Source organism: Lissotriton vulgaris, chromosome 6 (genome assembly GCF_964263255.1).
Source record: "Lissotriton vulgaris chromosome 6, aLisVul1.2, whole genome shotgun sequence".
Taxonomy (NCBI): domain Eukaryota; kingdom Metazoa; phylum Chordata; class Amphibia; order Caudata; family Salamandridae; genus Lissotriton; species Lissotriton vulgaris.
Window position 1 is genome coordinate 788,332,104 of NC_141694.1, and position 22,823 is coordinate 788,354,926.

The 22,823-nt window shown below is 44.8% G+C and overlaps 1 protein-coding gene across 3 annotated transcripts in view; it reads left to right on the top strand.

The window, feature by feature from the left end:
* The window catches only part of LOC147708002 (uncharacterized), a 507,148-nt gene extending 485,510 nt beyond the window's left edge, over nt 1-21,638 (top strand). For 2 of the 3 annotated variants that reach the window (XM_086926813.1, XM_086926814.1), the window contains 2 exons: nt 1,288-1,408; nt 20,639-21,638. In XM_086926813.1, coding sequence (XP_086782939.1) covers nt 1,288-1,408; nt 20,639-20,828 — 311 coding nt within the window. In that variant the 3' untranslated portion in view covers nt 20,829-21,638. The remainder of the gene's footprint in view (nt 1-1,287; nt 1,409-20,638) is intronic. The other variant, XM_086926815.1, reaches the window with a different exon arrangement.
* Nucleotides 21,639-22,823: the final 1,185 nt, after the last annotated feature.

The following is a 22,823-nucleotide window of genomic DNA, read 5'->3' on the forward strand; positions in this document are numbered from 1 at the left end:
AAGCTACTCCTTTCAGATCAGGAATTACCTCTTATGTACCTATAAAGAAATTCCTAATGCTAGCTTATGAGAGAAGTAGGTCTCACAGCAGTGAGAAACCAAATAGGCTGATTATCACTACAAGGAGGAGCGACACAATAAAGGCACATGTCCTACCTTTTACCTAGAGAGCACCCTGCCCATAGGGCTACCAATGGTCTACCTTAGGGGACACCTGTATCTAGTAGAAAGGAGTCTACGGCTTGGCAAGTACCTTTAAATGGCAAGTCAATGTGGCAGTAAACTGGGCACGCAGGCCTTGCAGTGACAGGCTTGAGACAGGTTTGAAAGGCTACTTCTGTGGGTGGCGCAAGCAGCACTGCAGACCTACAAGTAGAATTTAATTTACAGGCCCTGGGTATATAGGATACCACTGTCCATGGGACTTACAAGTAAATGAAATATGCCAAACAGATGTATTCCATGTTTAACCCCTTCCATGCTCATGACGAGCTCAGCTCATCATGAGGCACAGTTGAGCTGTGCTGATGACGAGCTGAGCTCGTCATGAATCTCGGAAAATACCGATTTCCAGCACAGGGGAAAAATAACCACAGCAGCGATGTGGTTAAAGGAGACAGTACTTGCACTTTAGCACTGATTAGCAGTGATAAAGTGCTAAGAGGCCTAAAGCCAACAAAAAGAGGATAAAAAAAATACAAGAAGAAGGCAAAATGTTTTGGGCTAACTCTGCAAAAAGCTCCAGGTCTAACAGTTTACATAACAGACTCCACATACACTTTTTAACATTCGCTTCAACCTTTCTCATCCAACAGATGGCTGGTTTGGTCATTTGAAAGTGCTGTCTCACGTTACACATGTTTGGCATTTTACTGATAGTCATGATGTTTTGGCTGATCTTTGTTTTGCTTCACGCTGTTTTAGGACACATCATCTATTAGCCTACTATATGGTAAACATTTTTCAGATGAAATAGTGGAATCTCTGAATTCTCTCTTGGTGAATGAAACACTTATTATTCTTGGGAGATACATGATTTAACTATTTTTAAGAAACATGAATGTACTTATTTTCTATCAATGTCAATTTTGTAGAGTACAGTTTTTTGCCCTACTTATTTTATTGTATTTTGCTACTATTCAAGGTAGAGACTTTTTTATCCTTATGCTACAAATGGATTTTAGAACAAAAATGGTAATCTATGTGCTTTCATTGTATCACTCACTAAAGCACAAAAACGTTTAAAACACAAAGTTAAATGTCCATGTAAATATTTTGTGTTCACAGAAAAACACCACATTGATGGTACCAAAGAAATTATTTTTCCTGATCGAACGGTGAAACATTTATTTGAAGATGGGCGTGAAGAAACCACCTTCCCAGATGGCACTGTGGTAAAAGTAGAAAAGTGAGTGGTCAGTCAAACTTTGTTGGTGTTGTACTTGTCTCCCATAATCTTCGTAGCTGTTAGAAATTGGGTTAATGATTTATTTTATTTATTTATTTTTCAGGTTTAATATAGCGCTGGCTAGACCCAGAGGTATCGGAGCGCTTTACATGAGTACTAAGATATGGCAAAAACAATATATACTACAAACATGCATTATAAGCAGGGAATAAAAGAGAAATGGTATGAAATTATACATATCAGATAGATAGGTAGATAGTGCAAAACGCTATACAAGTCAGCTAAACAGATAGATACTACACTAGCTACATACATATATAACATGGAGATTGGAGATCAAGTGTAGGGCGCAAGTTAAGACCACCAATATTTATTGAGGAAGTGCATTTTGAGGTCATTTTGAAAGCTGATATAGGAAGGGTTGCAACACAGGTCTTTTGGGAGGGCATTCCAGATGTTAGTGGCATTTCCGGAAAAGGAGCGTGATTGTGTGGATTTCTTCTTTTCAGGGGTGGGATTAGGAGGAGAGTGTTGGTGCTTCTTAGAGGTTGTGCAGTTCCCTCTTTGCAGAGTTTCTTAGAGAGGTACTGCAGTGTATTTTGATAGAGGACTTTGTGTGTAATGCATGCAATTTTGTAGGTGAATCTGCCTTCTATAGGGAGCCATTTAAGAGATCTGAGAGCTGGGGAGATATGGTCGAAACGATTGCAGTCGGTGATGAGCCTGGCTGCAAGGTTAAGCACAGATTTGAGTGGAGCTAGGGGGACCTTGGGGATTCCGGTGAGGATGGCATTACCGTAGTCAATATTAAGCATGTTCGAATTTTGCGAATCTGGCGTTCGCGAATTTGCGTATTTGGGAACTCGAAATCCGCAAAATCCGCGAATTCTCGCGAATTTGCTGATTTTTTTGTTTTTATAATGTTCGCAAGGGTTTCTGCCAGTTCGCGAGGTTTTTGTACCAGTTCGCAATTGCGAACTTACTTGTCGGCAAGCAACGGTCGCGACTATGTTGTTTCTACGTCTGGTTCATCATCACAGGTTCACAGCACCCTCTGTTTCAACACTGCCACCCTCTGTTTCACCCATGCCACCCTCTGGTACATCAATGCCACCCTCTGGTTCATCATCATCACTGTAGATTATGGGGGGGGGGAAAGCAAGTACACCTGCTCTGCTTCAACTGACATGAATTAATTTGGGGTTGATTTATTAATGTGTCACTGTTTTAAAATTCCAGTCTGGCACCTGCTTCCTTATCTGTAATTTGCTTTCTGTTGCAGTGCAATTTTTTTTCCAGGACCTTTGTGGCCTACTTGTAGCTATTCTATGATCCGGCTGTGAGGGTCAGAGCAGGGTCATACAATTGTTGCAACTAGCAACTGAACTCTGGAGGGGCCCCAGTCAGGAAGCACTACAGGGAATGATTACTAATGATGAATTTGAACTTTTGCACCGGCTGAGTGCTTTCAGTTTAGCAAAACTCGTTTTTCTGCAGAACAGCAAATGTAATGCCCCTAACAAACTTACTTGTGAAACTTGATTTCTAATCCAAAAGTGTTCCAAAGAAAGTCAAAAGGCCTCAAATCCAAAAAAGGGCAGGCAAATGTCAACCTGAGGAGTTATTCTGATAAAAATCATCATTTTCTAAAGGTCTATGCTGCTTGCTAGTGGATTTCTTGTGCAGAATTGGAAATTTAGTAATTTTGCGAGTGCAAGATTGTTGCTGCCCGCCGCACCTACATGTTCGCAATTGCGAACTTACGTCGCACGCCGCAAAATTGTATCACCAAGAAAAAAAAATCCGCTGCGTGCGAATTTGCGGATTTTCGGTAAATTCGCGAGCGTTCGCGGATCGCGAATTTACAGAAAATCCGCAAAATCCGCGAGCGGAACGGATTTTCCGCCCATGCTTAGTCAATACTCGAAAGGACAAGCGACTGGACTACCAGTTTAAAGTCATCGGTTGGAATAAAGGGAAGGAAGCACCCGGGCTCCCAGGCTCCCCATAGCCAATCACAAAGCTGCAATGCAGCATTGTGATTGGTCTGATCACCATGCTTCGGTGCTCAGACTGGGACTGGGGGGCTTGGCATGTTCCTCACCAGGCAGCGTAGAGCAAACCTGGTTGGCAAGATGCAAAGTGTGCAGGACTGTGCAACCACCCCGAGAGGGCCGGCCAAGCAGTCATGCACACTTAAGGAGTTTAAACCACTCCTCTCCATGCTCTGGCCAGCCCCATTCAGCGTGCCACTGACTTCAATAGGAAAAATAAAATGATAATAACGATAAGTTATTAACATTTTATTTTTCCTTTTGAACAGTGGGTTGAAGCTCCTCCGCCTTAGTGGAGGAATCCCTACTGAGTCAAGGTAAGGCACAACCTAAATCCAAATTAACCTGTGCTCAACCCCCTGATATCTTGGCACACACCAGTCAGGCTTAACTTAGGGGCAATGTGTAAAGTATTTTTGTATCCCATCAAATAGCAAAACTGTGAAAAAACCACACAAAACATTCCACACCAGGTTAGAAATTTAGAGCTTAATATAATAAATAAAACAAGACTTAAATGACAAAAGTCCAATTAGTAGAACAAGATATATTGAATTTTAAAGTTTTTGTAGAAAATAGCGCAAAAGGTGTAAAGTACCAACTGTGGACATCTGGTTGAACTCAACGGGACAAGGTGACAATTTCAGGTCGACCATGATGGAGCCTGAGCCAGCTTAAAACCTGGTTTGCTAAGCTTTGTGTGGATCCGCGTTGAAGATGCGTTTTTCAGCTGAGGCGATTGTCGGTTCTGAGATGCTGTGGTGCGAGGTCCTCTTGCGTCGATGTCGAGTGTCCCGTTGACGGGGCTTGTGATGCAAAGTCCGGCATTGGGAATGCGGCATGTGGTCTGGACGATGCATTTGTTCTGAAGAGCTATGAGGCTGTGATGCAGAATCTGGTGTCATATTCTAGGCTGCCGTTGATGGGCGATGTGACGGCCTGCGCCAAGGATATGATGTGCAGTGGTGGTTGCGTAGGCAATGCGGGCTGTGGCGGTGATGCAAGTCTTTGCGACTGGTCCAGTCCACACAGGAGCGGAGATGCATTGGTTCTGCTTGGGGTTGCGCCACTCAGCAGAACAGATGTGCCAGTCCTGCTGGATCCACAGAGGTTGTCAAAGCACCTTAAGCCCACTTCCAATGGTCCAGGCTGGGGTGGCACCACTTGGCACGGGAAACTCACAGAGGGCAGAGCCCAGGTGCCGAAGGGAGATTGTTGGAAGCCTGTTTTGTCCCTGAGGCTTCAGATCAGGCGGTCAGCAAACTAGCCCTTGGAGTAATTCTGTGTTCTGGGTTCAAGTGATGCAGGTAAGTCCTTCTCAACCAGGCAAGAGTCTAGCAGGCAGCAGGACAGCACAGCAAGGCAGCAGTTTCATCAGAGCAGCAGTCCAGCAGAGTGGCAGTCATTGTAGTAGCAGAGCCGTCTTCTTTTATACAAGGGTTTGCCTTTGAAGTGGGGGAAACTTCTAGATGCTTACGTTTAAATTACACAGATGCCCTGCCTTCCTGGCTCTGGCTACAGACCAACTACAGGGGGTATACAGCCCTTTGTAAGTAGACAGGAGACAGCCTATTCCGCTCCAGCCTCCCATCCTGCCAATTATGGCCCATCCAGTCACACCTAAGCTCCCATTGTGTGTGGGTGTCTAGGAAGAATACACAAAGCCCATCTGCCAACTGCACATTGTTATGTGACAAAAGACAGGTTGAAGGGACTAAATGGTTATGGCAAGAAAATCCAATTTGTACACATCACCCATTTATAACAGGGACTACCCAATATGCCCACGGGACTGGGATAATATACATTGACTATCTCAACAATTGTCACAATCAGCCAGGGCCGGCAACCTCTTAGGTCTGCAAGCTTCTGTAACCGATTTATAGATTGTTCTAAATCAAAGGAATTGGTATACACATACATCAAATTCATAATAGCACTCTGGTACTCATTTTAATGCTCTCCTGTGCAGGTATACCACAGGAATTGCACAGGAGAGAAGAGGCATTGTAGAGTCAATTAGAACATGACCTTTATTATCCTTCTCCACCTTCCTTAACACGCAATATTTCAATAAAATAATCAGGGGGCGTTTTATAATTAGTGCGAGGGGCACAATGGGCACAATGCTTTGTGTGCCCTCAGGGAACTGTGGTATTCCAGAAGGGACGCTTGTGCAGCCCCTTCTGTTATACTGATAGTGTTGGTGCACATGTAGTGCCAGCCCTATTTTGAGAGGGTGTTCCCTTATTGGCAAGGGTGTATGGACCCATGCAAAATAGGGAATCCCTTTGCCTCTGTGGCTGTGCCATATCATGGACACAGGTATAGAGCCAAACAGGCCTTTAGGAGACGCACTTACAGTGTACCACAGCTTCAGAACAATACACCTTATTCTTGCATGTCTGAGGTGGTGCTCGTATCTGCTCATCCATTATTCTAAAGATCATTTCACATCATCCTATAAACCAAGACTTCTGTCCCCCACAATCTTCTCTATGCCCTTTGCTTCTACGACTCCATGTAGGGGATAAAGCAACATCAGTGAGAAACTTTTGTGTCTTTCCATAAACTGGTCACTCTCTTAGAAACACAGAGGCAAGCCAAATACATTTTGTAAATATTAATCTCTTGATTGCTGTTTGAAGACAGATGCCCCATTTCAGTAGGCTGACCTGCAAACCTCAGGTCTCTCTGACATAAGCTGTTCCTTTCTCCCATTCATTTTTGTTCAGTAATCCCAAGAATCATGAATGGAAGAGTATCCGAGTCCAAAAAAACTCATTTTGGTAATATGTCCATTTCTGGAAATGAGGATAAGATGTGCAGAGTTCCTCTTCTACAATCTCTATAGATCCTAGCTCCACATACATGCGAGACTAATCTTTTTGGGTCTAGGTTAGAGATAGATTAAGTTGTCTTGCCAGCTCCATGTTTCCTAAATAAAACATACATAGTGGGCTTTAGGTTAGCCGTCTTCATCAATTGGTCTGTTAATTTGTAATTCATATTTTGCATGATTTATAAATGAGTGCCAAGATGGTGATCATTTATAGAGTAAAGACGGGAACTTCTGTGCCGGCTGTTCTTGTCAGTACATTTCTCTGTTTGGTGCAAGGCTCTGTCGACATGATGGAGCCTTGTACCAAGCAGTTTTTTTATTTTCAAAATGAAAATCCCATTTCTCCCAGGGGACACGGTTACTTATTTACTGTCCCTCACCGTCAGGGTTTATCTGGCAGTGATGGATAGTTAGAAAAATGGCTATATTTCCACCCATCCTAATAGTATGGACAGACATGTAGACAATTCTCTGATGGCCCTTACTTCGTCAGCCCATTCAAGCAAGAAGTTTGGCCATATCGATGATGGAGTAATCACCACTGTGGCCAAACTTAAAGTCTAACTGCATCAAAATTGGGTGGGTGGACCACTGTATTGGCAAGGAGGGAACACCGGCGCAATGGAATCCTCTCTCCCGCAATGTATATATCAGGTCCTTGATTTCTTTTGCATTTCCTTGTAAAAAAAATAAATAACTACAACAAATGTATTGGTCATTTGCCAAACCCAGACCTATTAGCTGTGCCAGTGTTTGTTTGGTACTAGAATATTATTATCAGAACACAATTGGTCATAAATATTATGTCCTAAATATCACTTAAAAAAAAATTGCCCCATTGCATTTCAAAAATAAGCAATCTACACCCAGTGGGGCAATATTTTTCTAAAAGATAGTTAGGATTCACTGTTTATGTCAGACACTATTTATGTGTGTGATGTTCTGATATACAGCCATCTCTTTCATGATTTTGTAGTTATGTTGTTCACCCTAGAATGAAATAAAAACACATTTATAAAATGTTACACACATTGACACCCACACATCACTATGAGGACCAGACATTGACCATAATTGTTGGTATTTACTTATTTACTATGAGGACCAGCAACCATAGCATGGGCTATGTAGGGTTTTTCTGCCCCCGCCACACACACACACAGCACCCCAAATGAAGATTTCACTTTGGCAAGGACTTCTACAATAACTTACATATAAATAATGCAATATCATATCACAGAATGCAGTGTATAATAGATGGCCTGTGACATCAGACAGGACTTACCATCACCAGGCACATAAAGTCGATAAGAACGCCTCTGAGCCCTAGCTAACTTGGTGGGGACACAGGAGGTTGCATGGTCATTCGCAGGCCATTTTCCCCTTCACCATTGTTTGAGTTCCAAAAAAATAGAATTACATCCACCTTCTTAAGCTTATTATGCTCTCCAGGAAATGTCCAAGCCCTTTATTTGAGTTTCTGCAACAAAAAAGATTTTCTGACCCTGCAACACTCTTGCCTATGCAAAAGTGGTTTGTTGTGGGCTTAAGTGTTGTTCCTACCCTTTCCAGTAGCCCACTCTAAAGGGGGTTCCTCTATGAATTGGACAAGATAGACCATCTTGACAATTGCATCCTACCTGTTCTGGCCATCATTTTGACTGCCCAAGAAAGCTTGAGTTTAGCACAGGCCCAAATGGACAAAACTGTAACAGAAAACCACTTGCTATTAGGAGCTACAAAAAAGAAAAGGAAATTACTATCTTTGTCGTAATGGTAGCTTTGCTCCATGATTTCAACACAGTATGTTTATGGGTGCTTTTCGTGCGCAAAGCAATGCAATTCAAGATGCGATTTATCTACATTAAAAAGGCCCACACCGCACAAAATTGCAGGATCAATATTTGCCACACACTACGTGGGTTAATAAGGAGCAAATTATTACGATATTATGCCCTGCTTGATAGAGAAAGGACAGGAATGCATCGTACTTAACAATATATAGTTTATTCCTGCCCTTTCGCAGCGCTGGTGCACAATGTGCTCCCCAGCTCCAAAACAGGCACTCTTGCACCATGCTGCAAAGGTGCCTACCTTGTAAGCAGGATTGCTTGTGTACAGGAAGGGACATCTTCCAGTACAAAAACAATCCGCTAAGTCACTTTCCTCTTTCTACGTATGCTGCAGAATGCAGCATACATAGAAAGAGGAAGTAACGTGGGGAAATAAAGATATTTCTCCTTGTTACACCTCACCTAGGGAGGCATAGCCTTTTGATGCATTCCCAGGTTTACCAGTGTTAGTGAATCTGGGAATGCTCCAAAAGACATCGGTGGGTGTGTGGGAGTATCCACACTCCACCCATGGAATGCCTCCCTGGTGCAGATTAACGCAACGCAGCGAGTTGCGCTGCGTTACTCTGGATTTATAAAGCCACTCAGGGCCATGCAAGGTGGCCTTGCATGGCCTGATAAATCCTTCTTAGGTTTTGTGTCGCCCTTGCTCCCCCTTGCGAGACTCAAGGGTGGTGCAAAAACTACATAAATAGGCCCATAATTGTCTCCAGTCACAGAAATTCACTCTATAGCCCACTCGCTTTTGGAGATATGCAGTTAAATGCATGAAGCCTCTTTCCTAAACTCTGTGCATTAATAGTACAGCAATAATGTTAGGCTCAGACACTCCTTGCTTCTCACAATCTAGGGCCTTCACAGGGTTCATAATCCAGTAAACTATGTTAGCACCCACTCAACAGGCATGTCAGAAAGGTTTGTGGGGCCCTTAGCAAAAATTAGTTGTGGGGCCCTGATACAAAGAACTTGTTTTCAATCCCTGCTTCGGAAAACCGTGCAACATTCAGCAATTTAATTTCTTCAATGTGATTCCTTTCCAAGGTCATCACTTTGAGAGCATGTTGGAATAATTCAGCTCAGATGCACGTTGTACATAAATCTATTTTGTATATGGTTTAAAAGATCATAATTTCCTGCCCCGTCGACGCAGCTGCCACGGCCTGTGGTGTCATCTGGTGAGGAGTGGGACCCGGTGCCACAGAGAGCGGTGCACAGAGGGTCCTGTGTCGAGCGTCTGTGCACTGCGGTGGGATCCGGACCGCACACAGTGGTGCAGGTGGGCAGAGAGAAACCCGACCTGCATTCCTCCCCTGGGGCGTTTGCTCTGCCCCCAGCTGTCACCTGCAAGACATAGTAGACATAGTTTGACGACGCTGGTGGGACACATTGAGCCTGTCCAATCCTTTGAAACCCAAAACATAGGGGGACAAAGATAAAAGTAGAATATATTTAAAGAAATAGAAAGGACTTGGGAGTCTGGACTTACGGTGTGACCAGGGCTCACACTGAGGCCAGGACCTCAGCCCTATACATGAGCCAGTTAATCGGGACTACCCCCTTCATAAGCGATAAATAAGGATAAAAACTCTGTGCTGGACATTACATAAAATTGACAGCAGGTCTTGAGTGGGCCCAGGGGCAGTGAAGGGCAGACTGCTCTGTAGTAGCGGAGCCCCTCCACTTTTGGCTCCTGTCTGGAACAGCACACTACTTCCTCCCTAAACCAAGATGGGTAAAACGAAGGTGGACAGGTCCCAGGCCCAGGACGGGAGTTCGCCGGAGTGGGGGATTCACACTGCCGAAGCTGCCCAAACCACGAAGCGGGTATCAACGGACCAAACAGACCATTCGCTCCGTTTCAATGAACTTTTGTCTGGGGTAATGGACATCAAAACAACGCTGGGCCCCAAAATAGACTCTATGCACGGAGATGGGATTCCTGCGCAAAGATCATAAAACACTAAAGGATAGGGTCAAGGAAACTGAATTGGCATACCTACGCTAGCCACAACATCAGAGCAAATAAAGTAATGGCAAAGAGAGGTGGAGTACTTAAGAAACCGGGTGGAAGATCAGGAAGGCAGGTCCTGGAGGAACAATGTGCACATAGTTGGCCTGCTGGAACGCATTGAAGGCCAAAGTAAGGAGCTATATCTTGAGACCAGGTTCTCCAAAGTAATACTGAAGGGCAAACACTCCAAGTTCTTCTCAGTGGAAAGGGCCCACAGGGTGGCGAGCGGACCCCCTTGCCTGGGTAACCCTTCCTGATCGGTAGTAGCCCGCTGTTCAACTACGGAGACAGAGACCATACTAGCAGTGCAGTGCCCCAGGTTCTCCTTCCTGGAGGTCAAAAAATGCCGGAGGGATCAACAAGTAAATTATGCTTTGTGGTTCCCCGCTACTATGCGAATTCAGCACAATGAGAAATCCACACTCTGCTCTTCCCCGGAAGAGGCCTGGAGCAGGATGGAACAAGACAGAATGTTGCACAACCCACAGGCAGGGAGCGGTCCCCTTCGGAAATGGAAGGCCCGCGGGTAAAGAAGGATGCGCAGTGGAGGCCATTTGCAGCGCCTCACCAAAGCTCAGGCAGCAAAGGAGGGAGCTCAGGCAATTAGAAACTCGCCAGATCCATAGCGGTGCTGGGAGGTGACCCCGGTGTGACCCCGCAGATGACTTGATGTGATCAAATCAGTTGTGGCGAAGGGCGCCACTGCGAATAGGACTAAGCGGTACAAAAGGGGGTGGTGATGGACGGAGCTCCTGAACCAATCAAACACTCACACCCAGTCAACAGATCTGAGTTTAATCCATCAACGTTCTTTAGCCCACTCTGCCACCCCAGTTCAGACATGGCCATATGCAAATCAGTCTGACCCTGTGCCTCATGGGAACAGTCCAGCCCGGACTGCCAAGCCATGCTTTCTCTGGACCGGAAACAAGCTTCCTAGGACCGGTTTCTGGCATTCCTGCCGTCTTCAGCCAGGCTTGCTTGAATCCAGTGGCAAAGTGAGCAAGGGACTCACGTCTGAGCATACCCTGCCAACTTATGGCAAACAAAGTGGTACAAAAGGGGGTGGTGATGGATGGAGCATCTGAACCAATCAAACACTCACACCCAGTCAGCAGATCTGGGTTTAATCCATCACCGTTCTTTAGCCCACTCTGCCACCCCAGTTCAGACATGGCCATATGCAAATCAGTCTGACCCTGTGCCTCATGGGAACAGTCCAGCCCAAACTGCCATGCCATGCCTTCCCTGGACCAGAAACAAGCTTCCTAGGACCGGTTTCTGGCATTCCAGCCGTCTTCAGCCAGGCTTGCTTGAATCCACTGGCAAAGTGAACAAGGGACTCACGTCTGAGCATACCCTGCCAACTTATGGCGAACAAAGCAGTACAAAAGGGGGTGGTGATGGACGGAGCATCTGAACCAATCAAACACTCACACCCAGTCAACATATCTGGGTTTAATCCATCACCGTTCTTTTGCCCACTCTGCCACCCCAGTTCAGACATGGCCATATGCAAATCAGTCTGACCCTGTGCCTCATGGGAGCAGTCCAGCCCAAACTACCAAGCCATGCCTTCTCTGGACCGGAAACAAGCTTCCTAGGACCGGTTTCTAGCATTTCAGCCGTCTTCATCCAGGCTTGCTTGAATCCAGTGGCAAAGTGAGCAAGGGACTCACGTCTGAGCATACCCTGCCAACTTATGGCGAACAAAGCGGTACAAAAGGGGGTGGTGATGGACGGATCATCTCAACAAATCAAACACTCACACCCAGTCAAAAGATCTGGGTTTAATCCATCACCGTTCTTTAGCCCACTCTGCCACCCCAGTTCAGACATGGCCATATGCAAATCAGTCTGACCCTGTGCCTCATGGGAACAGTCCAGCTCGAACTGCCAAGCCATGCCTTCTCTGGACCGGAAACAAGCTTCTTAGGACCGGTTTCTGGCATTCCAGCCGAATAGGACTGGCACTGCAGACCAAGATACACAGCGCTAGACAAACTCTGACCTAAGCAAGTTCTCACTATCAAAGCTGGCATCTTGAATTTGGCACGTCTCCACGCCCCTCTCACGATAAGTGTCTGTTATAGAACCACCTAGACAATGTTTTCCATGTCTGTTCTCTCTTTCTCTTTCTTTCTATACTTTTCTCTAATACAGTTATCTCTTAATTATTTACTATAAAACAAATTCACAATTAAGTGCGTGTGGCCATTTGCCCATTGGCAAACTCGCCTAGGTTAGGGAGTTGGGCACCAAAACTATCATAAACGTTCTATCCAAAATAATAAGCCACACATGCTGTACACAAAATGCACACTAAGCGCAGCATCACAAGGGACGCCTGTCTCTACTGGCAGGCTACACACGCATAGCTGGTCCCCACAGACCAGTACAACATTAACACTTACCAGGTTAAACATGTTAAAAACAAGTGATGCAGGGTAACTAATTGCTTTGAATTATGTGGAATGTCTGTGCGTTGGTGGGGCATGCCAAATGACGTAGGGTATAGCAATACCTGCGCAGGCATAGGATCTCCATTGTGTTCCTCCAAAAGATGCACCTGACTGTGCAAACTCTCACATCCTTGCGCAAACGTTGGAGGGGCACAGTAATACGGACCACATACTCTGGATGCGCAAGGGGTACCCTGATATGGGTGGCACCCGGGACCCCGCTTTAGACGCTCCACACATGAAAAGATCTGAATGGCTGCTATGTGATACTGAAGGGACTCCTAGATGGCTCCCCAGTGGCACTAACATCACTATACGCACTGAATATGGGTCAGTCTGCATATATACACACACTGTCCCTGTCACTACTCCGTGATCCGTCAGCCCCCACATACTGGGGTGGAGACTACAACTGCACTCCCAGCCTTGACCTGAATCAATTGCACCCACCACTCCATGGGGTACAATCCAGTTTCCTATCACAGCAAATGCAGGCATGGGCTACCAACATGCATCTGCTAGACACTTGGTGAGGCAAATATCCCACAGAGCAGGTGTACTCTCAGTATTCGGGGCTACATGACCTACATACACAAATAGATGAAATATACTGCTCAGCCGTGACCCTACCCATGGTTACCCAAGCAGAATACCTAACCCGTACTTTATCGGACCATAGCTCCCTGCAGTTGCAGTTACCATGGGGTGCACTTAGTGCCGGTATCCCCACAGACGTGCCTAACGATGCTACCCTGCGCGCCTCCCTTTCGAAATCCATCACGCCATATTTTCAAACCAACGAAGGTACTGCATCCAATGCTGGTATGGAATGTTTGCGTGGGCATGCAATATACGGCTCACCCATGTCCCTTATTAATGAGCTGCAAGATTTAGAAACCGAAATTCAAAGAGAACGAGTGTCTCTCCCCCACAGATCCACACATTATACCCTTATTAACCAAAGGCAAGTTATCCCACAAAACAGCATTGGACTGACTATACACCCTGGACTATAAACGATTCCTTGCTAGACAACAAACTGAGGAAGTTAAAGCAGGTAAGATGCTTGCATGGCTGCTGAAAAATGAAAGATCCCAAACTCCTATAACAGCCATTTACACCCTTGATGGCCAATTGATAAACATGCAAGAAGGGATCAATAGTTTCTTCCATAAATATTACGCCGCGCTATATAAGGCCGCTGCTCACCTCGATTAGCAGGAACTATAATTCCTAGGATTTATCGCCCTCTCTAAAATCCCACAGACTTAGTACGATGCCCTTGAGACACCCATATCAACAGAAAAAATTACAGAGGCAATCCAGCAGCTGGCAAGAGGTAAACCCGGGGTGCAGATGAATGGCCCTTAGAGCTTTACGTAATGTTTAGCGTGTAATTGACACCACACCTACATTGCCGCTACCAAGAGGCATTTGATCACTGTGTGCTACCACCATCCCTACGCGTGGCAGTGCTTGTAGTACTGCTTAAGCCCGGCAAAGTCTCACTAGAAATGAGCTCATATTGATCACTATCTCTTCTGAATTCGGACTATAAAATATTGGGCAGAGTGCTGGCCAACAATCTTCTCGAAGTGGTGCAGCTTCTAGTACACTCTGACCAGAATGGCTTCCTCCCAGGCCGAAACACAGGATTACATTTACGTTGTCTCTTCAAAATGCTGAATTGGGCGCGAACGGATGTGGACCCGATGTGGATAGCCTCCCTGGATATCGAGAAACCTTTTGACACCCTGGGGTGGGACTATCTGCACGTGGTTTTGGCAGGATTCTGCATAGACCCTCAGTTTCTGCAGTGGCTGAAGATGTTGTATACCACACCATGTGCGGGGGTGAAGACAGGCCGGATCATTTCCAAACCCTCTGAGCTGGAGTGGGGCACCGGACAGGGCTGCCCCATATCACCAATTATTTTCGCCCTGGCCATGGAGCCCTTGGCATGTGAGCTATGTAGCTATGTTGTTGACTGGGGCATCAGGGCTTACAAAAAGTGGCACATTGTTTCGTTATACGCAAACGATGCGCTGGTCTATTTACGTGACCAACATGCAATTCTACAAGACTTGGTTAGCATGCTCAATAATTACTGTGCATTTCAGGCTTGACGGTGAATTGGAATAAATCATTACTAGTTCCAATTACACCTCTGCCCGCAGAACAAAGGATGGGTTTAGCCAACACCTCACTCGCCTGGTCCTGTGACTCTTTCAAATACCTGGGTGTGCAAGTTTACCACGTTCAGAAGGACCTGATAGAAGGGAATTGGGGAAGGCTGATCGCTAATGACCACGCCACTCTCCCATTCTGGACTGAACTACCCTTATCCCACGTGGGCCGCATTGCAATATCTAAAATGATCCTACTCCTTAGACTTCTGAATTTCTTGGCAGCCCTCCCCTTTCATCTCCTAGCAAATTATTCGGAGACCTGACGTCACTCCGTACACCCTTAGTCTGGGGCAAATCCAGGGCCAGAGTCACCCTCTCGAAGCTCTACCTTCCTATCTCGGAGGGAGGCCTGGGGGCGCCCACCTATGAACACTATTATGTGGTGGCACAGCTCCAATGGCCCAGGCGCAGGCTGGCTGGCCGTAACCTTGTCAGATTGGAGCGATGGGCAGTGGGTCTTCGTCAGCCCGAATTGTTAAAGTGGCTGTTCGGTTCCAAACCATCAGCACTGAAGTTGCAAGGGAATATCTTGATGGCAGTGACCCGTAGAAGTTGGAAGAGTTATGTACTAGGTAGACATAAACCCTCACCATAAGCCCCGGGTCTCCCTCTGGAGATACCACTCGGCGCATACACCTACCTCAAGAGGCCGGAAATAGCGGAGTGGGCAGCCACTGGCCTCAACACCTGGGGCGACCTATACACAGACTCAAATTTGAGTGACTTTGAAACACAGTTGGATGACCTTTTTGCTGTATTTGACACTCATGCATTAGGTGACACGGACATGGGGGAATACGCAGACTGAACCCACAATATCCAACACGCTCAGCTACTCCTCACACACGGCATGGGCAGGAAGGTGATTACCATGCTATACAGTTCCCTAAGGCTGGACGCATTGCTTTTGTTGGCGCCACTGCCTGAGTACTGAGACTCAGCACTAGCAGTTTCGATCACAGACAAACAATGGTTGCAATGCATAGGGGTCCCCAAAGTGATATCCAAAAATGCCGTAATACAATATACACAATTTAATTATCTCCATTACACATATCTAACTCAATACAGGCTGGCGCGAATGTATGCTACGTCTATTGACATTGCCCCCGGTGCCTGAGTCCAGAGGCCACATTTCCCCACATGTGATGGTAATGCCCCCTAATAGCGACATACTGGATACACATATCCAAGATACTATCGGAGGCAGCAAAAATTGAGCTCACGGTCCAGGGAACACACTTTATTTTAGGCATAATAAAACTAAATCCTTGTCGCAAGAATCTCAACACATTTTTGGACCTGGCACTTAGCCTGGCCAAGCGCATCCATGACCTGGAAATCGGCAGTGGCGCCTTGTATTACCACTTGGCTCGCCAACCTGCTTTGGGCACTGGTAGCGGAACACGAGACCTTGCAATTCACTGTAAAACTCAAGCCCTCTTCTGCAACCCCCATGGATTAGCATAATTAGTTAGCCTATGTAGAAACAAAATTAAACGTGACAAACAGCCAGTGGAAGCTCCTCTATAGGGGCGTAATTACTGCCATTTGTTTCTGCCTTCTCGCACGGCGAGAAAGCAGAAGTTCCTGTTTGGGGGTGGGCGGTCCTGCTCGAGGACAGGGGGAGTGGCTTGCCCACTGTTGTACATACTGTTGTTTGGGCAGCCTGAGGCCTCTCAATCAGCCAGTATGAACAACAGTGGGCAAGCTACTCCCCCCTGCCCTCGAGCAACACCACCCACTCTCCCTGTTCTCTATGCATGCTGCAACATACATAGAGAAAATGACCCGGGTGGGGCGCGGCCTCACCAATCACAAAGCTGCCATTGCAGCATTGTGATTAGTGGAGAGGAGGGAGGCTGCCTTCCTGAGGACGAGCGCTGCAGCCAGGAATTCAAAACGCAGGACGGCGGGAGTCAGGAGTCTCGGGACTTAACCAAAATCGGGACAGTAAGTTTTACTTTTATTTTATATATATTTTTTTCCATTAAACCCCTCCCGCCTCCCCCCTATCCCCTCCGCGGCGCAACAACCCCATTTCCACCCCCCCCACCCGCCCGTAATGCCGGCCGCGACTGCATCCAAGAGACAGGATGACTTCCTTTATCAGATATGGGTTTACAGTTGTTCCCCGTGTGATTAAAGGTGTTTAGTGCATTTTGTCTGACCATAGATTGCCAATAGGCCTTCCTATTGGGTTATCAGTACAAGCAGATAACCTAAAGAGGTTGCAAACAAGGTCTCTTATTTGATTATCAGTACAAGCAGAGATACCCCAAGGTAGCTCTTCCTCAGACAGCAGGGCGTCCCAGCCACTTCCCCATAAGTTAATGCCTGTCTGCGCTGTTAATGGCCAGGACTTTTACCTAAACTCACTTGAGGGTCTCTCTCTTAACCACATTGCACAAGATAGTGAGTGCATCAAAATTGCAACTGCACAAATCAACAAACACAATATTACTAATTGTGTAGTTTATATAGACTGTAGATATTGTATGTGAGCTTGCTTCAGAAGTTGGAGTGCTTAAGCCACACTGTCAGATGGTGCATTGTTTTAGTGCTTTGCGTGTCACTGCTATGGTTTCTAAAAGTTCTTAGTATCAGGTTATACTACTGCCTGAGCTAATATACCCAATTTACCGATCCCCCTAAGGTGGCCTTGTCTGAATGCAATCTGGGGAACTACAGAGCAAAGCAGATGTCAGCAGCGAGCGTTGCTCTTACGCCCCAATAGTTACAAATTCCACCAGCCGCCACTGCAAACAGCAACCCGCAACAGGGCAGCAAAACACACCAGGTCCCCCATGACCCCGGATGTCAATCCAGTGACACTAGGAATATTCTGAACTGAAATGTGCCACATAGTACACACATCAAATCTGCCTCATACCCACGATGCTAGACAAATAAACGCATTAGGATGCAAATAGTATTGCGCCTAACAACAGCAGACACAGTGAACATAGATTACTCTATGAAACAGCTGTTAATAAATGTTTATTGAAAATGTTACTGAATTATACATGCAATTGCAAGACCCAGGCGTGTCATCAGCATCATGACAATGGTATACCTGTCGATATAATGCTACATGTAAACCTTTCTGTATCCATACACTTTTTGTAACTGTTTAGATGAAAATATGAATGCTAAATAATGGTATGGTTAAATGTTCAAACTTATGAACCCCAAAAAACAGCATTAAAAATAAAATATATCCTATTTCCTCAATCTATAACAACAGTAAATACCCTATATAGGAGAAACAAGATAACTGACTTGCCTTTTGAGTCGTTAATAATATCTTCAGGGTAGAAGGGGGGTGGTTCACTAATTCTAATAAAGGACACTCAGTGCACTCCTATAATTTAATGTCATAAAATGTAACAATCCAAAATACACTTTTTTCATTTGAAAGATTGAACCTCAGCTATAAAGTATCAAGGAGCAACACTTTCAGCAGGGCAAATGTTCCAGGCTGGGCTCAGACTGTTTTCAGTCCCCAGGGCACTGCTCTTCCACACAGAATGCAACAAAGCCGGAGCTGCAGAAAACTTTGGGACACAACCATCACCACTTTACTACCAGTGCCCTATTGGCACTATTAGCAAATATTTTTTATTTTTTTTTTATAGTTTTATATAGCGCGAACTTGACCCGAATCGGGTATCAGAGCGCTTTACATAGCACCAGTTGCATTACATGAGGACACATTCATTTTTTGTTAGGCACAGGGAGATTAAGTGATTTGCCCAGAATTACAGGATGTTTACCGTCAACGCCGAGACTCAAACCCAGTTCTGCAGATTCGAGGTCGACCGCCCTAGCCGTTAGGCCAACTCCTCTCCCCAAAATATAGAGAGCCGTCTGGGATGTAGATGTGGCCAACAGTCTCAAGACTGATGTGCGCCTGCTGCCCACACCTTATGAACTGCAGGGATGCTCTCAGTGTGGTCACTGCCTGCTTCAAAGCGGGCTATGATCAGAGTGACCCTCACTGTGAAACATGCCAAAACTGCCCTGCTTCTTGATGGTGGTGCCAATCACAATCACCACAGAAGCCCACTTCAAAAAGGATAAAATACAGATAGTGCTTTCCCTCAGGGAAGGGAAATGCCTGAGGACACAGCAAAAGGTCATGGGTCACTCAGTGCTATTTGTGTCATCCATAAAATGCAAGCATCACTATTATTAGTAAAGGAAAAGTCTTGAATTTGACCAAGAATACGCAAGTAACTAGACCCGAGTAACTATTGTCACTCTAAGCATCAACATGCACAGAGATAGGACTATTTAGCAGGGAAAAGTCCCTGTCTGAGGTCATTACAAAGCCAAATAGAAGTAACGCAAACTATTATTAAAATAAAATGATGGACAACTCAAGCCAAGGGCCCAGATTTACTAATGATTTGAGAGTGTGTGATGCAAAGCGACCCAAGGCAACACAAAACAGTGCATGTTATCTACTATCTGGTGCAAAATGCACTGGCAAGGTGTCCTTTTCATAGCACCAAACCTGGTTCTGTTGCTTTGCCTCAAGGGGGCATACCTTGGGGTGGAACAATGCACACATCATTGGGCTTGCTGCGAAGCCTGTTTTACTAAAATAGGCTACTGAAAGCAGGTCCAAACAAGGAGAAGTCTGTTTATTTCTAAATTTAAAAAACCACAATGCATATGTGCTGCAGTGCAGAGCACACGCCCAGTAGGTCTAACCCATTTACTGTTGTCCATGTATAGGAATTTATACTGGAAGCATGTGCTTCCGATATAAATCCAATACTGGACAACGCCCACTTACCTCCGCTCCTTGGCGCGAGCCTGTGTGGAACAAAAGACTGTCAGGGGATGACAGCAGCAGCAGGGCAATCTTAGTAAATATTCTTGTGCTCTTATTAAATTTGATGCGCAATTTTGTGGGTGAGGGCATGGATCTCCAAGGATTTACATGCTTCTATGTAAGGTTAGGTTTAGTAAGCATATACTTACCTAGATATTAATCCCTTCACAATATTACTGTATTCAATATTCTCTCTAATATATTTTTGGAGCACACGTTTTGTAGTACTGTACCCAGCTGCTATATCCAGAAAGCTTATCAGATGCCCGATTGCCTGTAGAAATGTACAAAAAGTGATGGATGGAATGTGTGAATTAATCTCAGCCACAGATAACAATTTGGGGCTGCAAGCTAGGCTGAGTTTAACCTTGATTAGGGCTCATCAGCCAGGTATAGCTTGGTTCCAGTGACACAGCGTGCATGGTACCCACGTATGGGCGGATGTATAATGTAACAACGTGATCATTTAGATCGCGGTACATTACATCGCTGTTTTTACAACACGAGTCGTGGGGTGCTGGACTTAGGAATAGTATGATTCACTATTTCAACTCCAGCCTATACACAGTAGGGAAGGTGTTGGAATAGTAAATCACACTATTCCTTAGTCTAGAGCGCCCTCCAGTGCAAGTTGTGGTAAAGACTTGCGTTGTAAAAGCAACAATGCGAATGTATTGCGTTGTTAAGGTTCTTTCCCCGTATGGGCAGGGAACGATAGACTGGGATACAGCCCGAGTAATTACCAGTGGCTGAGATTAATTCAAGCATTCCATCCATCACTTTTTTGTATACTTTAGTCATTGCCCCATCACCATATTTCATAAAATATGATTAATGTTTTAGCTGCACTTTTGGTTTATTCGCAGCACTTCTCTTGCCATGATCCTGTGACATTTCTGCAACTGTACACATCAACTGAAAGGCATCTTGTCACAAGTCCATAATCTTATATTCATTTTCCATTTTTCCCCCTTAGGAATGGAAACAAGACAGTTGTGTTCAGTAACGGGCAGAAGGAGATTCACACCACACAGTTCAAGAGGCGCGAGTATCCAGATGGCACCATAAAAACTGTATATTCAAACGGTCGTCAAGAGACCAAATACTCCTCTGGGCGAGTTCGAATAAAAGACCGGGATGGGAATATCATCCTGGATAAGAAGTGATTAAGAGCCAGGTCCATGGCATTGTCTACTTCCGGGTGACCTTTCGCAATCTAATTATGGTTGAACTCGGCAGCCATCTTGTTGCGTCGTCCGACAACATCTGCCCAGACATTAAATTTATACTCTGGACTACAGCAGGGCAGAGTGTCCGGTGGCCAACATCATTTCATTTCGTAGCTTAAACAGGACGGGACCATTGCCAGATTATGAAGGTGAATAAGAGTCTGCAGTTGAAATTTCCGGTAGAAAGAACAATGGAACTGCTGGATGAAATACAATCACTGTGACAAAAAATTATATATTTTGAAATATCAACTTCAGTCACAAATCACACTTGGAGGATGAACCATTTTAGCAATTTCTCTTCCACATTTCTCACCATTCTGTTGTCTTTGTAACTGGCCGAAATTGATAATGTTTTTTCACTGTATTTTTAAGCGCAACTATTTATTAGCCACAGAGGAGGATTCAGTTGCTTTGAGTGGTCAGAATTGTGTCATGCAGATTATTAACTTTTACTGCTTCATGTTTTAACCTGAGCTGCACGCCTCTGAGATCTGAGGTTCACCTACATATCTTTTTAGATGAAAGTACTTTGAGGCGCCTTGGCTTCTATCACTTGAGCTGTGCAGCTGCATGCCCCTATTTTCCCAACCATCATATGTACCCTCACTTAGCATCACTTTATAAAACTGGGATTTCTGTTTTGCTGTGATTGTTTTTTGTTAAGACATCTCTGATACAGGGCCCAAAAGACCCCTTTTTGTATGTACGTGTGCGACAATGAAATAAAATGCTATTTACAGAAAATGTATTTTTCATGATGTGCAACTTTACTTTTAAAATGGAGCTGCTTGCTGAGCACCTCAAGCAAGTACCTCAAGATCAGACAAATCCAATTCACTAACATTAGGGCAGACATTTTTGAGTCAGGCAAATGTTTTTAAAAATTCATTTTTCATTCAAAAATGGTTATTTTAAAAAACAAACTGTAACAAATTAACAAATACATTTACATTTTAGAAACAAAAGTGAAAAACAAATTGAAAGTGAGGAAATTGTTATTTATAAACTGTAGATTTATATAGCACAGCTTATTAATCGTGAGGGAATCCAGGAGCTGTCCATGGGCACGGGAGATTAAGTGATTTGCCCAGAATCCCAGTAAGTAAGTAATTTTATTTAGCATAGTTACTTAAAACCATTGCAATACAAAAACAGAATAAAAGAAGATTTTTTAAAAATACATGTTTGTTAAAACCAGTAAAACACAATCACAGTTCCTCGATTCATTTAAGCACAAAATGTCATCCTGGTGGAGTAGTCTTTTACAATTTTGATTCAGTTTTGTTTTATAAAATATTGTTGATTTCCCGGTATCTCATTTTCTCTTTAAGTCAGCCATGACGGTGGGTGCTGTTATGTTTTGTCAGCTATATCGAAACCTTTAGAGATTAGTTTTTGGCATCTTCTTTTCCACTGCCTTCATAAATTTCACAAAACTACAGTTCAGCTGGGGATCCTGGGATAAAAACAGGCAAGAACTGCATTCCTTCGTGTGCGTATCCCTCGTCGATTGAAGTGGTGTTTCAGCAGATATTTGCGATCATCCAGCAGTTTCTCACAGGAACATATCAAGTGCAGCATGTCCTCTTGCGCTAGGCCGCATAACCGACAGAGGGAGCCTGCTTTGACTTTTAGCCAGCGTGGGAAGATTTTAAGTGCAGGGTAGCAAGCCCAACCTATACTTTAAGAAACACATTTTAACGGATTTGGCATAGCCCACACCAAAGTAGTTTTGAGGTGCTTTTGTTGAGTAAGAGTTCAGGGTCATCCAGCCGTGCGTTCTTTTTGAATGGGCTGCCTTATCTTGAACCCACGATAGTTGCTTGATGGATTTCTTGACCAGATTTTCAAATGTTGTATGGTTTACTGGGGTATCCCAAAGCTGCTTTAATCCCGTGTTTGCCAGGCTGCTCGTAAGGTACTTGGCTG